Source organism: Epinephelus fuscoguttatus, linkage group LG10 (assembly GCF_011397635.1).
Source record: "Epinephelus fuscoguttatus linkage group LG10, E.fuscoguttatus.final_Chr_v1".
NCBI lineage: Eukaryota > Metazoa > Chordata > Actinopteri > Perciformes > Serranidae > Epinephelus > Epinephelus fuscoguttatus.
In genome coordinates, this window is record NC_064761.1 from 13,803,188 (window position 1) to 13,821,592 (window position 18,405).

The window sequence follows — 18,405 nt, forward strand, 5'->3', positions numbered from 1 at the left end:
AACATGAAGAACAAACAGCATCTGTATCACACTTCCAGCCAGCATGTCTGAAATGACAAAGAGACTATGTATATGTTCACCTGAAGGAATACAATGATTTAAATTATGAAGGCAGGCAGGGACTGTGCAAAAACAGATTTTACTAGAGCTGTCTTGAAGAGTGCTGGAGGGTTGGACACAGGTGTCCAAAACACACAGGTCAACTGTGAGTGACCCTGAAAAATGTCCAAAATGGGAGGTGTTTCTGGGACATGAACCCACGGCATCCTTTGAGGACTTCTTGTTGTTGGTTTTGGCAGCTGCCTTATCTGGGTCCATTTTGCTAGTCATTTGATTTTGCATGTGTAACCAAACTCTTGTAAAAAAAAAAAGTAGGTCATAAAAAGTCATCGTTAAGTTAAATGTCATACAGTAAAAAAGTTTTTACATGAATAAAAATACTATAACTTTTTATGGCTTTTTTGTCTTACTGCACTATGACTTTCTATGACTTTATGACTTTCTGTTTTTTTACATTTTATGACATACTATATTATGACTTTTTATCATACTGTAAAACTTAAAAAAATTATGATATTATTATTATTATTATAATGATAATAGTAATAGCAATAATAATTGCAATAATAATTATTATTATTGTTATTCTTCTTATTATTATTGTTAGTCATAGTATAATATGAAACAACAAAGTAAAACCAAATGTCATTTGTCATCAAAAGAATCATATAATAGTGTTCCATAAAAAAGTCATAGTACACTATGCCAGAGTATATCATAAAAACTTTTTTTTTAAAATTAATAAAAAGTTCATAGTAGAGTATCATAAAAAGTATGTCAGTAAAAAGTCATAATAATGTACTGAAAAAGTCAAAGTATAGTATATCATATAAAAAGGCATTGTACAGTATGGTATAAAATATGACCCAAAAAGTAATAAAAAAGTCATGGAATAGTATGTCATGAAAAGTCAAATAGTAATTTGTAAAATGTCATCAAAAAGTTAAAAAAAAAAAAGTATGTAATAAAAAAAGTCACAGTATGTTATAATAAAGTATAGTGTGTAATAAAAAAGTCATAGTATAGTCATTTAAAAAGTGTTCAAAATATGTCATCATATCTCATAAAAAGTCAGTATGTTAACGTTTCCTGTGCAGCCCTCAATGATATGCTGACTCCCTAAAATTGTACTCAGTCATCAAAAATTTGAGAACTCATTTCGACCACAGGAGGCTGAAGCACACTAATAACCCATGTTCTAAACAGCATTCATTTCTCCATGCACTTTAAAGACCAGATACATACATTGTGTGTAAGCAAGTTGTGTAACACCACTGTCATGTCTTTCTTTTGGCTAAAAATGCATATTAATCAGCACTAATCTGCTGTTAGCATTAGCTACACTGATATTAATCATTAGCTGGCTAGCTAGTGAGTGCAAAACATATTGTTCATGGCTAACCAACAGCTGCAACTCAGGTTAAATTACAGTAAACTAACATTAGTTATGCAGTCGACTTAATCTTATATTTAGACTGGAACCCAATATTTCGACTGGATATTGAATAATTATTGTGATTTATGTGGATTCTATCTACATAAAAATATTCTGGACAGACACTGGACATTATATACGGAGGAGGACTGAGCACATAAATGAAAAGAAGACATACATTTTCTTTGTTTTGAAAACAATGAGATGGACGAAGATTTTTTATTTTCTTTGTACAACTGGTTTTAATAATGGGGAAATTTCACATACATAAAAAGAAATGCACTGACTCCAATTGTTTTGACACTTTTTTCATGGTCTGTCTGAATATGGCATAAAAATACGAAGGAAATGAAACATATTTTTGTTAAATATGGTATATGCACATAGTTTAATTACTTTATTCATTAATTCATTCAGTATCCGTAACCGCTTATCCTATTCAGGGTCACTAGAAGCTGGAGCTTATCCCAGTTTGTTGTGAATAAGTCCTGTTCAAATAGAATAGGAGAGAAATAAACAAACAAAACAAAAATCATACAATCAGATCAAAATCTACAGCCTGTCTGGGGACCAATGAGATTACCAGTAAAATCGAGTCATCATTCCTACAGGAGCCTGGCAGGGACATAAACTCCTTTGTTGTACATTTAAGTTAATGGAAGAGCCACATTTAGAATATAAATATTTTTATAATCACTGATGTGTTTGTGATTTTGACTGAAACATATGCCTGCTGCCTTGTTATTGGAAAAAATCATCTACACTCACAGTGATTTGTAAGTGCAACAGTTCAGTCAGATAGACCTCAGTGGGCATTCGTTTGTCTTGCATCACAAATTTTTAGTTGGTTTCAAAGTGAATTTTTGATTCTTAATAGTTTGTGTAACACAGCTCATGTTGCTGACTATTTTAATAAGACTTCTATTACAGTGGCCCTGAGAGCTAAACACACTGCAAGTAGAGAAAACACACCACATTGAAACAATCAATACAAAAACACACTGTACGTGCTTTGTCATATTGATAAAGATGTGTTTTTTAATTTGCATGTGTTTAACTATTTGCATGCATTGAGCTCTCAGAGCCACAGCGATACTTAGTAATCCAAACAATTCATATTGGCCTCACTTTTAATATTGAAGTTATATTGCTTTATGCAGATTCTTATTCTGTTTCAGTTGTGTTATTATATTTAATATTGTTTACTGTGCTGATCATTGATTCCTTCCGCTGCGACAGCCCTGCTGTGTTACAGTTTCATGATGGAAGATTACGACTTAAATTGAAGGTAAACAGCAATTTCCTTTAAGATCAATTCTCTGTAATGATTTAACATGTTCCCAAGATTTTTAAATAAATACAACAATTCAACTGTTGCTGTCCCATCCTCGCTGTACTGCCTTCAGCCTGCACAGTCTGAGATTAAATTAAAACATGTCGAGACATTAACAACAGTTATAAAACACGTTAGGGTTACTACATGCTCATGAAATGAAAGATTCCATGATTTCCCCCTTTTGTTATACTCACCCTCCAAATAACCAATAAGAGTTCTTGAGGACAGATGTTAACTCTTGCACAGCACTGATGGTGAAAGGTTTCTGTTATGAAAGTAGCTCTGTTAAATGCTGACCCAGATGTTTGTGTACAGGACAGTTCAGTTGTGTGCAGCTCAACCTGAGTCCAGTTAAAATTGTCTTTATCTGAATGGCAATCTACCCATCAATCTACTCATTACTGTTGTTGTGGCGTGCAAGGTCACAGTATGTCCATGGGAAGTCTCAAGCGCTATTGATTCAATAAACCAGACTGTGAGCTGTGCCAGGTATGTAAGCCTTCTCCAATGAGAGTCCCTCACTGTGGATGAGTCTTGTATAAAGTATATCCTTCCACAGTGATAAGCGCTACTGTCAGCAGTGACCTTGGCCTTTTTCAAATAAGATGTGTCAGGCTTTGCTGTAAACCACTGCTTCACACACAAACCCTCTGTGCTGCAATGGATACTCTCCCCCCTTCAGCAGTGGATCTCGTAAGCGATCTGCGAGTCCATGAACAGGCCTGTGTGATTAAGAAACATCCCCTCTGCCTCTGATGTGATCACAGGCTCGGCCTCCCCTCCCTCCCCTGCCATTCTCCTCATGGTCCGTATGTCGCCCTCCTGCTGCTGTTGCTGCTTTTTGTTGGGGGCCAGAGTGGGACTCATGGTCTGGCCTGGCCCCGAGGAGAGGGTGTGGCTGGAGGTGTCGGATGGAGCAGGGCAACCCAGGTTAGTGGTGGAGACAGCTGTGGGTGGAGCTGGAGGCAACACAGGCTTGGCTCTGTTGAGGACGTACATCTCATGGCCACGCTCGTCACGGTACTCCTCCAGCTGGGCAAAGGTAGTGGGGCCGTCAGAGTAGTCATTCACATACAGGATGCTCTCCTCCTGCATGTTAAAATTCACCTTCATCACTTTCAGGGTACAGCATATACAATGTCATAGATAAATTAGAGGTTTTAATTTTTCACAACTGTTCTGAATGGCACACATTTTGAGTGTAATCAGAGTAGCAAGATGGCGCCATGGTTGACAGCCTCTGTGTAGCATTCTCTGTGACTACTCCTGTTTTTGTTCATTTGTTTGTTTAAGCTCTCCCCCTCTGGTTACATTAAGCTGAGGGGATTTTCTGAACATCTGACAATTCACTTGTCAAACTTTTCACCTATTTTCCACCAGCCAGAAGTTTTGCAGAACTTTTAGTTGAAAGTGCAGCAGCTCTCACTGGGATTGGTGAGAGACACCAACTGGGGAAATGTGCCGGAGTGCAGCTGAACTTCAAAAGTAGGAATTTCAAACTCCACTCTTGTCAATATATCTGCTGCATGTCCGCTCTCTGAGCAATGAAATGGATGAACTGCTGCTATACACATACTTCTGTCAAATACTTGGCAAAACTGATTTTGATTCTGGAGGTAAGATGCTCGAATTACATTGCAATGCCAAGTCAGGAGGTGCTAATCCATGAAGAGTTTTGTGGTAAAAAGTTCATGCAATGCATACATACATCAAGTTATTTCACTAACCATACAGTATTTGTAATGGTGTACCCCAGGGTTCTGTGTTACGTCCGCTGTTATTTTCCATTATATGAAATATCATTATATCATTTACTGTATATGTCGACGACACAGTGACATATTGTGCTGGCTCAACAATAACAGAGATTGTGGCCAATCTGCAAACTGTCTTTAACGTTATCGAGATTCAGCTTTCACCACTTCAGCTTGTACTATTGGTCTTGAATTCTGTCTCCCTGTCTTTTTTATCCCCTGGCAGCCCAGAACAGAGATCGACAAGGGCTTAAAGTGCTCTGTTAAAGCACTTGAGTGTTTTTTTTCTCAATTCATCTCATCATATTTTTTTTTTATCCACTGCTGAAAAAGTTTCTGATTGTGCTTCTCTAATCTGTGGCACTTCTCAAGGTTAAATACTGAGTCTAATTTTCAGTTCAGCTTATCATTTATTGCTCACAATCTTGGAACCCATCCACTATTGGTCTGACAACAATAAACTTCTGAGGGCAATGGCCAATATTTTGAGGATTTTAGTGTAACCACTGGGTATCTGGGCCAAGCTTTCGCTTCTGTGCACCAGTCATTTCAGCTAATCTCTATAAACAGATACAAACATTTTTTAAAAAAGCTAATAAAAAGCTAAATCGTTGGCAGACGATAGCCGTGGGAGCCGTTCTGAGATTGCATTTCAACCACAGTGTTCTGCTTCTTTCGCTCTCCACTCGGGCCTGCCACTCTAACTTGATTGGTCAATAGTACTCAGACTACAAACGGACTATAATTGGAAACCACAACACTTCCAATACCAAAACCTTGTCCTGCTGCATACAGATTCTGCATAAACAAGACTTACTCTGACTTTTAGCCCTGATACAACTTGGCCTCACCATTTGTCAGTTAGCTTCTGATCCTGTACAGATGCATCAGGCCCCTACAGCCTTCAAAGCAAGGGCTCCTGGTTTTGTCTTACTTTCGCTGTCCTGGCTCCAGGTTGTGGAGCATCCTCCCTCTGAGGGTCAGGTCAGCACTCTGCTGAGTGTTTTACATCACAAGAGCTTATTATTCTCTCCTTGCTCTGATTTGTTCTTATTCTTTTAACAATCCTTATTCGTCTTGGATTTAAATGATTATTCAACTACTTGTTATTGCCTTTTTCTGTTTGTTTCTGTAACTGAATCACTTTGTAACCTTGGTTTTGAAAAGTGCTAAATAAAGTTTCATGTACTTAATAGTCTGCAAATGTATAGGGTGGGCATTTGAATTCAGCCACACACAGACTGGTGTTGTAGTTTGTACTGGCTGCCATTAGATGTTACCAAAGGGTCCAAATTACTTATTGTTTTTTGAAATCTGTAAGTTTTTTTTTTACTTTACGGACTTCTACTTCGCAACAGTTTATTGTCAGATACATTAGCTCCAAATGAGAGGTTTAGAGTTTTAATTTACAGAATTATTTTACCTCCAAATGACCACTTATATGAATCACTTACTTAATGCTGAGAAGATTCTTAATGAATTGAAGTCATAGGGGACCACGCTTAACAACAGCAAAACTACATTAAAACATCCATTTACAAACACTCACACAACTTAGTTGTATCCATGTCTCATTTATCCAGTCATATGTTCAGTACTTCCCAAACAGACAGCCCTCTCCAATGGGGAACTGAACTAAAAGTGAAACTTATCTCTGATGGCTGACCTAGCTGAACACAAGAGCTGCGGGTCTACCATTGCCTCAATTGGTAGTTTGTGTTTTGTGTGACTTTGGTGTTTAAAAGGGTGACTTCAGATTCAGCAACTTCACAAGATGACACAAAAAATTGACATATGGAGGCAGCAGTAGACCAGCAGCTCCCATTTTTAGCATGTAAAATTACTGTTTTTGTCAATGGAGTCGACTTTAAAGAGAGCAGATTTTACTCTCAGCTCAGTTGCCCATTGGAAAGGGCTGTCTGTTTGGGGAGTACCGAACATTCAATTGAATATATAAGACTTGGATTATACTGCAGGAGTTGTGTTAGAGTTTGTGAACAGATGTCTTGATGTAGTTTGGCTCTGGTTATAATCGTCCCCTTTTGAATTCATTCATTCATCTTCTAACCGCTAACCAGGTTGCGGGGGGGCTGGAGCCTATCCCAGTTGACATCGGGCGAGAGGCAGGGTACACCCTGGACAGGTCGCCAGACTATCGCAGGGCTGACACATAGAGACAAACAACCATTCACACTCACATTCACACCTACGGACAATTTAGAGTTATCAATTAACCTAATCCCCAATCTGCATGTCTTTGGACTGTGGGAGGAAGCCGGAGTGCCCGGAGAGAACCCACGCTGACATGGGGAGAACATGCAAACTCTGCACAGAAGGGCTCCCATGCCCGGGATCGAACCGGCAACCCTCTTGCTGTGAGGTGACAGTGCTAACCACCACACCACCGTGCCGCCCTACTTCAATTCAATTCAAGAATTTTCTCAATTTTTGGGTTCTTCGCTCAGCTGGGAGGCATGCAGGAAAAACAGTTTTCTTCACAAATTCAGTGCCACATGGGGTGTCTAATATAGAAATGATCATGTCAGGAAACAATTGTTTGGTGTGCTGCTGGTGTGCTGTTCCAAAATACATATCCATCTCAAACAGTTCCTCTTCAGGTCAGACATATAAACATTATTTGTTGCTAATTCAAAAAATGCACCATTTATTCTTGTGCAGACAAAAAGACACACACCTTCTCAGCTCCATCCGCTTCCTTCTCTCGTTGATGATGTCGGCTGTAGATCATGGCGACCAGCAGCAGAGCGGTCAGAGCCAGCAGGGAGATGCCCACAGCGATGGCAGTCTGAGTGGCAGCTCCCAGAGCGCTGAAGGCCATGCTGCCCAGAGCGTACAGCGGCTCCCGGCTCACATCTGAGCCCATAGCAGGACCATGGCTCCTCAGCCTGGGCCAAGCAGGCGAGTATGGCGAGGACACTTGGGACCACGAGGCCCAGATGGAGGAGGAAGATGAGGAAGAGGAAGTGGATGAGTTGATGGCAAGCTGAAAGGTCACCCTGGCCACGCCACCTGCGTTCCAGGCTTCACACTCATAGAAACCTGCGTGAGCCACAGTCACATTACTGAGGAACAGCATGCCACTGCCGGTGTCAGGGTCAAAGCGCTCGCCCTCATTCTTCTGCAGACTGACTCTGCCTTCCCCTGACGGCTCCTCTGCTCCACCCACTCCACCTCCTGCAGCACCTAGCTCCTGAACCAAGCCTCTGGGAGAGAGCACCACTTTTCCCTGGGACGCCTTCCTCCAGGTCACCTGGAAGGGCATTCATTGTGTTATGATCAGTTGGTTTGCTAACAAGGTTAACATCGCATAAATAATTTAAAAAATCTGACAGAGGGAGGACATGTTCGGGATCGTAAACCTGAGCCATTAAATTAGTAGCAAGAGAGCAGTGCGTGGGATTGTAGAAATACAGAGGAACAGTAGAGCTTCGGCTCATCAGGTAGCTGTGTTTACTGTGTATAGTCTCTATTGATAGTCACTATTTGAAATAAAGATGCTCAGTGGGGCAAGGTTGGGTCTCTGAGGAGGCAAAACTGCTTGCTCTAAACCTGAGAGAGATCTGATCATGTTTAAGAACTGAAGAAATGAATATCGTCATGAACTTAACAAATCTGAAGGCTACCTATTTTGCAAACAGTACCTGTATAAAATCAGTGAGACTTTCCAAACATAGCAAGCGACTGAAAGCCATCTTTGTGAACTGGAAACAATCCTGAGCAGAGTTAGCTCTGCACTCAGAGCACTGTGCAATCATCCTACTCTTCAAAATCTCTATTCTCTACTTCATTCCACAGAAAGTGAAGTGAAAACTGCCTTCGAGCAGAATAAAAAGCGACATTTTGACGCAGCATGAGCTCATACAGAGCTCAAGAGAAAGTGGAAGGAAGATTTGTCCTTCATATTATAAAGACTGACAGTCTGCTTGCATTCAGAATGCTTTAAGTGAAAATAAGCTGTATGGGTGTACTTCAGTATAGATAAGGAGCCAAGTGGATGGCTGCAGAGAAATGGGTGTTTATGGACCAGTCAGGAGATACCTGGTGGGGCCCTGGCACCCCCACAAAGTCTTGGGGTGGCACACCAAAACCAAGAGCCATAACTTCATAGGGTTTATAGACTAAATGAAAGCTATGCCAATATAGGAATTAAGGAATCACAGGATAAAGTCTGTTTATCTGATGTTAATAGACTAATACCAACATGTATTCGGCAATTCATTGAACTTTAAACAGGCTGGTTCTTTTCCTTAAAAAGACAAATAAACAGTTTTAATACACTGATTGTAAGGAACAAAACTTTTACTGGGAACAAGCTCCTCAAGCTTAGGGAGGAACCCATTTTCATTTAAACATTTTGAGTTCAGAATTCGAGGGACACCTTTGAAAATGGTTATGACAGTTGTTCTATAGCCAAAACTTAGCCTAACTCTGGATCATTATTTAGCCCCCTTACCAACGAGCAATGCCAGCATGGTTGGTACCAAGATACCACTACTTAAGAAGCTTAAAAAAGTCATGGTGCAACCGGCCCCCTAGATGACCCCACCATGCCTGGCTCAGGGATACGAGGATTTCATTGTGGTTTATGGGCATATCAACATGTATGAAATAGCAGAGAGCGTGAACACATGAGACGTCAGAAGTTGTCATCAGAACCTTCAAATCAATTCTAAAAGCTGCAGGGAGCCGGTGAAGGGAGGCAAGGCTAGAGGCAGTGTGTTTTTCTTTTCTTACTATTGCTTTAGAGTGGATGGTAGAGTTTTTGATAAACTGAAGATGGAACCTTGACAGAGGGAACTGCTGCTGTTAAACACATTTCTCTTCTATTTAGAGAAGCCTCTCTGCAATTTAAAAGTATGCATAAAATGAAGCACAATCAAATCTTCCCACACAGAAATAACAGGTGCTGTTAAAGGCCACATTTTCTTTCTACATCACTAATTTCCAACACAACTGCATATTTGCTGCATCTTAATGACGACTGACTGTGATAGATTCAGTTTTTTTAAAAAAAAATTTGGATTTCATCATATGACAAAGATGTTGTAAGCTCAAAGTCCACTCAGTTTTCAATCACATTTCAAGGTCTTTTTTAAGTGAATGGAGCTGGCTCAGGTGTCATCATGTGATCTAAATGTGGACTTTTGATTACGGTGACAATAACGCTATCTCTACCTATGCTGTGGTCTTCACAGTCACCAGATCTCAACCCAGCTGATCACCTGTGGGGGATTCTGTGAGACAGTGCTCTCTATCACCGCCACTTAAACACCTAATGAGGGATTATCTCTTGGGAGATAGTTGTTGATCCCTCCTGTATAGCTCCACAGAGAGTCTATGACGAGAAGCACTAAAGCTGCTCTGGAGGCTCATGGTGTAGCATCTTACCTACAGACTATGCTGGGTTTTACTTTCATTTGTCACCCAGCCATCTGGAACTCATTTGGTGACAGTGATGGAGTCATAACTAACACAGTTCAAAATCATCTGATTTAATAAATGGGTTTGGCATATTTTAGCCTTTGATTGATATCTGAATATCTGCCATGTGAAGCTCTTTTGGCTGGACATTTGTATGAAATGTGCTATATAAATAAAGTTGAGGTGAGTTGATATAGGAGTTCTTTCACATCCATCACTCCGAAGCGAGTGAGTAATCATTTGGTGACGACAGACTGCTGCTAGATTATTTTGGATGCCGAAGCACACCAGTGTTGCAGAAACAGCTGGAAGTTATTCTTATTCACTTAAAGTACCCCTACCTGTGGCCGAGGGTAACCAGAGGCGTGGCAGGACACCCTGAGGCTCTCTCCCAAGCGCACAGCCAGCCTCCTGGGCTCCAGCTGCACCAGTGGAGGGATACACACCAAGCTGTTGAGGGGTACCTCCACCAGGCTGAGGTGGGAGAGACGCGGCGGCTCAGTACAGACCAGTCGACGCTCTGCAGAGCTGAGCAGACGCTGGCCTTCCTCGTCAATCCAGCTCCTCAGCCAGTGGAGAGCACAGTCACAGCGCCATGGGTTGTCTAGAGCAGAGAAGAGGACAAGAGGTTAGGTTGACCCCTTTGACATTACAGAGTACTAAAATACAGTGTTTTGTGATGAGAAAATGGTGTGTGTATAAGGTATAGGGAAAATATTTATGTATTTGACAGGGGTTGGTTTTGGTTTTGGACTGACTTTCAGAAAACAAGGAAACTGCACTGACTGGATTAAAGATTTGGAAGCAACCATACAAATAGAAAGAAATGCATTGACTACATCAGGAATAACTGCAGGAGGAATGTGAAATAATCTAATTCATAACATTAATTTTTAAAAAGATTACATAACCAGTGTTCAGTCCAGAGAAGTCTGCCTGCCTGGTTGAGTTTATATGGACCACATTTCTTTAATTTAACCCTTAAATTGGTGGGATGCGGAGGTTACCGTGGTAACTAGCTCCTTAACTCAATATACTGTATGTGATTATGCAAAAACAACAGTTTGCAGTTTTGTGAAACGTAGAAACACAAATATGACAAATGTTCCTCAGGATGGCAACATGTCTGCCAGTAATCCAGTCTCACCTGTAATGCGCAGCACCTGCAGGCTGACCAGAGGTCGCAGGGATGCAGGGCCGATGGTGTGAAGATTATTCCTGCTCAAGTCCAGCAGAGCCAGAGAAGTCAAACCAACTAGAGCCTGGTCTGCTAACATCTCTATACTGTTGTGCTGCAGATGGAGCTCCTGCAGACGCTGCAGAGACACAGAGGGAATGCATACATATCATCTATGGAGCCTTATATAAGGACCAAGAAAATTGAGCTCTATATTAAGTTTGTTGAGATGTGTTAAAGTGCTCTAACATGCCTTACCTGTAAGCCACGGAAGGTGTAGTCCTGCAGGCGTGTGATGTCATTTCCCGCCAGGTAAAGAATGCGGAGATGTTCGAGTCCCTGAAACATGTCAGCTGTCACCAGGTGGACCCGGTTCCCGTTCAGAGCCAGCTCCAGCAACTGTCCCTGGTGCTGGAAAGATCCAGGCTCCACTGCTGAGATTGTGTTGTTCTAGAAGGAGAGGAAGACGAGAGGGTGACCAAACAAAAACCTTCACCGCTTGTTATTGTCCAGGAACTGCAGCTTCTACTGCTGATACTGATTTTGAACTATATTAAAATGGTGCTGTTTCTTCTGTTTTGTTCATTTCCTGTCTGAACAGACATTTTAATTTGTTATATTGTGCTTAGTATATATTTTTCACCCACTGTGAACTAGTGGGTACACAGGCTTTGCAGAACGGGCTGCCTGGACTGAGTGTTAATTAAGTGTTATAATGTTATAATATATGGTCTTACTGGTGATCAATGCAATTAACTGCTAATATGTTTTTATTTTATTTTATTTTATTTCACTCGGTAACACCTTGAGTAAGCATATGGGTTTTTTTTGTTTTTGGGGTATTTTTAAAATATTAATTTCCCAAAATAATAACATTTTTGGTTCACGGTATACTAATATTATAATATTACAACTTAATTCTCGGCATATTTTTAGATTATATTGTTAATTAAGACAGATAAATAAATATTCTAAATGATATCAATATTATTACGCCCTATTATTAGCTGATTCAGGGACATTCTGTATGTGAGACATCAAGCATGCTGCATGCTTATGGATCACTTGCTGCATCAAACACTTTGTCATGTCAGAGAAACTTCCTCTGTTGCATTGAAACACTTTTTTGGCCATAATTACACTGTGTTATCTGTGACTGAGTCACCCTTGTGAATACATAATATATAATAAATACAATATATAAATGCATACATGGTTTAACTGGTGACAGTTGGTCCAAACTTTTAAGGAATCAGTAACAATTCATTAGTCAATTTAGAACCAATTCTTTATATCCAAACATGTTGGTGTGTGTATGTATATGTGTGTGTTACCTGCAGATACAAGTAGTGCAGGTGCCTCAGCATAGTGAGGTCCTGTCGACGAATCTGACCAATCACGTTGTCCTGGAGGAAGATGGTCTGGAGCAAGAGAAGACAAGATGAAGGGAGAGTTTTGGGCAGTATCAGTGAATGTTTCCAAGAATTATGACTGTATGTTATTGGGTCTTTAATTCTAGTATCAATCAAGAGTGATATGCAGTAATGTCCTGGTTCTTCCATGATGCTACCTGTGTGGATGGAGGAACGTGTTTGGGGATGTCCCTCAGGCCGGTGGAGCCACACTCCACGGTGAGGCTGTAGCAGCGACAGCTCACAGGGCAGGAAGGAGATGCTCGACAAGGAGTGTGGAGGGACAGGAGGAGCACGGAGAGAAGAAGCACCAAAAACACAGCCATCACACCAACAGACGGGACTGAGGATGAGGAGAGAACAGCGAACACACAGGTCAGTCACAATCAACGCTGTGCATTAAAAACTGAGCTCAGGCATTTTCACTGATTGAGGCTAAAGAACAAGCAGAGTGGTTGATCCAAAGACAAGACTGCGCATGTGATCATGAAATCATGAGTGTAGCAGCTTAGAGAGGAAACAGCCAGTCCCTCCTACAAAAACATAGCTTGACAACTATCCATTGTATGAGTTGTTTTGACTACTCAATATATCCATACTTAGAAAAACCACTTAAATAATAACTATAGATCTCCCTGAACAAGTTGTCTGTGTTTGAACCCACAGGCACATGTTTGCAAACAGCAAATTTGAGTTACCTTTGAAGTCTTGAGCCGTACAACTCCATCTCAGTGCAGTATATAATATAGGAGGGAGCCTTATCAGCAATGTTCCGCTATGTTTCTATGATAATATTCTGAATACTGGACAATACAAACTTTGTTTAGCTCGTGGAACTGACTCATGTCAATGGAAATCTGCACAAAAACGTCGTCAAAGCTATCTGACTGGATAAATACCTCTTGAGGTAAAGGTAACATTTGGGTGAAGCAACCCTAATGTTGCTTTTTGCTTTGTTTTGCAAAAGTGTACGGAAACTTTTAGTGAAAAGGCTGACATAAATGTCTCAGTTGAAACTCTCATTAGCACTGCTGTTATACACAGGCTGACTCTGCACCTTTGACTAAATGCTGGTGTTCTGCCAGAGTGTTTGTTGAATTAATGGAAACATGCTGTCTGTTTGCATTCAGCTGCTGTCCAGCTTTTCTGCACAGTCCTTTTTCAGAAGCTTATTCTGCCCAGGAAGAACATTAGGTTTAAACCATTTATCTTTACAGTGTGCAAGGTTATGTCAAGGTTATTAATGAGTCAAAATATCAACAACCAAATCGCTGTGGTTAATGTGTGACTATGGCAAAAGAACAACTTGATTTAGGTTAGGGAAAGATCATGTTTGGGCTTAAAATACCCAAATTTGGCAGCACTATCTGAGCTAGAAATGCTGCAATGTCTTGCTAAAAAACACCAAAACACAAGTGTTGATATGACACGTATTGACACATAAATGTTACATTTGCAGAAAAATGTACATTCATGCTGACATTTTCTTCCCGGCTGAAATCAAACCTGTTTTCAGTGGAAATGTTTTGTGCCTGCTCAGGGAGACCAGAGTGAAATGCAGCCAAGACTCAGTGAAGAGTATTTTATGAGATCCAGCAGAAATCAAAAAATTGGAAGGAGCCCTTCGAAACCACACACTTATGTTCATACAGTCTTATCAGGAGCAGTGATGTGAAAATCAATCAAATGTTTGCACGAGAAGAGAAACCGGATTTAAATGACTGTAGGTGCTCTACACTGTGGATCTGTTCATGTCAGGTATAAGACTACAGCAGCATTGTGTCCATGTTGAAATCATCATTGACTAAATAACTGAGACAGTTTCACTTTGTCAGAGGGCAAATGTCATCCTGTCATATATTCACTAATTTCTCCCTTAATGGGATTTAAATTAACACAAAGGTTCACAGATCTGGTTCGTTACTTTGAACATATTTGCATATACTTAAGTCTTTTTTAAATACATGTAAAATATAGCTCTGTCTGGAAACCCTTAGACAATACACACACAGATCTGACAGGGCTCAAGCTCGGTAAACCGTGCAGTGAGATTTTAGTATCAGGGTACAGAAAATTCCTCCCTGTCTGTGAAAGAATGAATCCTATCAAGCTCGAAGTGAAGTGTGTGTAACAGCAGCTCCACAGAGGATTATGTCTTTAAAGAGGAATGCACCCATTGTAACAATCCAGGTATTGATGACACACCACTACAAGTTAAAGCTCTTCTGGATATTCATCTCAGTGAATATCCAAATGAATCTCATTGAATCACTGTCACCATAGGAACCATCCATGCCAAGAGGTACTGACTTTCGTCACCAAGGCCTTTTCTTTGTTTCTTTTGGAGTTGGACGCCTGCACAGCGTCTCTCACTAAAGGGTTCTGCTGCTGACTGCCTGAGACACATTTCTCTATAGGGGCTGTTATTATTTGATTCAAGTCAGTGCTCAAACCTACGGCATCCTTTCAACAAATCAATGACATTTGATTACTTTCAGTTATGTCTAAAGTCTGACTGATGCGCAGCAGTAGCTCTAAACAGGATGCCGCCTACAAATAAAACATAAAGCTCAATGAGTAATATGAAATACTGTGCCATTAATCATAAAAGCACTAAAACATTCCTGAATCACAACAGCAGAAACAAAGGAAAGGTCTCATTTGAAAAAAAAAGAAGGTAAAGATGTGATACAAGTATTGACAGGTGCATACAAACTTACGCCCTCCAAAATAGTCTCCAAATTGCTTAAGAGTTTACAAAAATGAAATGGAAGGAATACTTTGTATGTGTAATCGAAATGGGAAGCAGAGCTGAATATTAATCTGTCAGGAGATGAGTGGCATTCCATCTGTAGCACGCAGCAAACTTCCACCAGCTCTAAAAGATGGAGAGAATTTGGCTGGAAGGATATAATTTGATTTTTTTATCACACCATATACAAAATACAAACAATCAGGTAAAAAACAGCACTGCTGGACACTCTATGGGCAGGTGAATGCCTACCACACATATATATTCTGGTCACGTATAAAACTACAAACATTCTGGGATGGGATCATTCTGATTCTTGACAGAGTTTTAGGTCACAAGACCCCAAGGGAGCCACGAATTGTGTACCCAGGATTAATACCTGAGGATAATATTTATGAGAAAGACACTTGTCTGTTCAAAATCCTTACACTGGCAGAGGAACTATTTTCAATGGAAAAATGGAAAAACTGACCTTTCACCTGAGGACTAAAGCAAGGACACATGTGCAATGCTAGGATAAATGGACAGACTATGAGAGAAATTAGGTGTTTTGTAAATTGAATAATTTAAAAAAAATCAATAAATATGAAATTAAAAAATTAAAAAAATATATATCATTTTATAAATTCTTTTAAATTTATTATTGCTTTATTTCTACTCATTTTAGTTTTCTTATTTTGCTAATTTATCTGCATGCCAAATACAGTGACCACTTTATTAGGTACACCTGCACAGTCTAATGCAACCCAACAGCATTGCCACAAACTCTACTTTTATCATGTCTTTTAATGTTTTTTATTTATTTATTGTTATAGTACTGACGTTATAGTTAGGGGCAGTGGTGTACTAGACTGAGTTCCTAATATTCTGCTCCTCGATGTATGTAAATAATTAAGACACAAAATTAGAATCACCTTTCAATATAATGTAGTCCAGTAGCCTACAACACCACTGCTCTATAAAATATTTATAGCAGAATAAAGGCACAAAGGTAGAATTTTTTGGCAGAGTAGTTGTATTGAATTGCAATAGATTGCACAGGTGTAGCTACCTAATAAAGTGGCTATTGAGTGTATGCAGTTTTAATGTCTTTTGAATTTGGAGTTAACTAATGTAATTATTGCAAATATTAACTCTGATGTTTGGGATCATCTGCTAATTTTTGCTTATCTTATTCTGTGTTTCTACATTATTTATATTTTTGGCATTAATTTATAGTTCCTCAAATGTTTAAAGAATCTAATTCTGGGCAGGGCCCTGTAAAGGCTAGGTGCAGCCCTGCAGGTAGAATATGTTAAACACAGCCATCACTGGCACTGACTGATATGAACATGCAGCACAATAAAGCCATGTGTGTTTGGATCTCAGTTAAAATGCAGTACTGTAGTCATGTCATCCTGAGAGCTGGAGCAGCTGACTGTCCAGCGGTGCTACAGGCCACCTTGACAGATGAGCCCACAACAGACAATAACAGTAAATGATATCTGATCCCAGCTTTGAACATGCCCATCTGTACATACATGATCTCAGGGCAGGAAACACAAACAGCAGAACAACAGCCTTTCAGATGCATCTGTACACACACATCAAGAGGAATATTTCCAACGACGTTTTATTCTTGTTTCATACCTCAGTAAAAAAGGATGGAGGAGACTCCGACAGCCTGCCCTGCACGACGCCTTCTTATTCCCTCTGACTTGTACGATCCTAATTATTCAGGTTTATTTTCGTTGCTGGGGATGCAGCTCCGGGCACCTGAAAGCAGAACAGCAGCTGATGGATGTTTCCACAGTGCGCAGAGCACCGCGGGCCCGTCGCATCCTCCGCTCAGAGGAGCCGATGGAGTCAGAAGGAGATCAGGTGGAGCCTCAAACAACAACGGCAGGCCGGACGGGACAATCTGCGGCACGGTGTGTTAACCGTGGTGAAACGGATCAGGCGTCTCTGTTAAATCCAGCATCCAGCTGTTCACTCACTCGGCTCTCCCAGTGCACCCTCTCATCCAATTAGTCCACGCCGCTGCTCCTGAGGACCACAGTCAAGTCAGGCTCCGCCAGCATCAGGACAGACACTTCCGCCCACAGTTATTCACAATAAAAGCCTCATCACAAAATATATCACATCTATATCTGCTGCTATTCAGTGACTAAAGAGCCAGCTGCTGTCACACCCTCAACCAAACACTGCAGCTGTGCAGTCAGACATATTCTAACTGTAATAAAATCAATGCATCCATCACTAGATATTGATAATAATGTATTTTTATTTTGTAATAAGCTTGTCATGGTAGCTATTTTAGTTTCTGCGTGGCTAAATAATGTGAACTTGATGCGACTGACTGCCCCCAAAAAAGCTAATAAGATAATCCCCAGTTATAGAAACTGAAAGTGTCAGTGCTAAATAAATAAATAAGACATTAGGAGAAAAATAATAATTAGAAGAAATACAAATAACATACACAGTTTTGTCACGAAATTGTGAAATAATCACATACATTTTAAAAATACTTAAAGCTCGCTTTTTTATTTTAAGTCCAGCCTATTGATCTTGTACTAAGTGCCTGTTCATGTGCTGCCATGCCTTTATTTGTTTTCTGAGTATTTCATGTATTTATATATTTGACTTAGGGTCTCCAAAAAGTTGAGATTAGTTTTTGACACACCTTGCCATTGTATGCCTTCACGAACCAGTCAAGTTGCAGTTTCAGTTTACATCCATGTCTGTCCAGAGTCATTTGAAGTCATGACAGCTGACAATACTTTAAATGCTGCTACAATGAAGCTGTGTATTCTAAAATTATTAGTATTCTGGCTGCTTCACACACATCTTCAACCAGACAACACAGGATATCTATAAATCTGGCACAGCTTCAAGGTGGACACCCAAGATTAGAGTCACCAACACAGTATCTGAACAAATGTCTCCCCTTCTGTTCCTGAGTTATGACACTGAATAATAGCCAGAAAGGTGTTTCTGCAGAATATTATGATATCACAGCGAAGCTGACCTTTTGGCTATAAAATGCCATCATTTCATC

At 40.2% G+C, this 18,405-nt stretch overlaps 1 protein-coding gene across 1 annotated transcript; it reads right to left on the minus strand.

Annotated features, from left to right (window-relative positions):
• Positions 1–1,752: 1,752 nt before the first annotated feature.
• LOC125896460 (leucine-rich repeat-containing protein 24-like) lies at positions 1,753–17,375 on the minus strand. The gene is made up of 8 exons (XM_049589063.1): positions 16,998–17,375; positions 12,775–12,959; positions 12,539–12,625; positions 11,463–11,654; positions 11,175–11,343; positions 10,369–10,631; positions 7,281–7,856; positions 1,753–3,920 (listed from the first exon to the last, which is right to left on the minus strand). Exons 2-8 carry the CDS (start codon positions 12,940–12,942, stop codon positions 3,510–3,512), a joined length of 1,866 nt encoding a protein of 621 aa, XP_049445020.1. The 5' UTR covers positions 12,943–12,959; positions 16,998–17,375; the 3' UTR covers positions 1,753–3,509.
• Between the last annotated feature and the right edge of the window lie 1,030 nt (positions 17,376–18,405).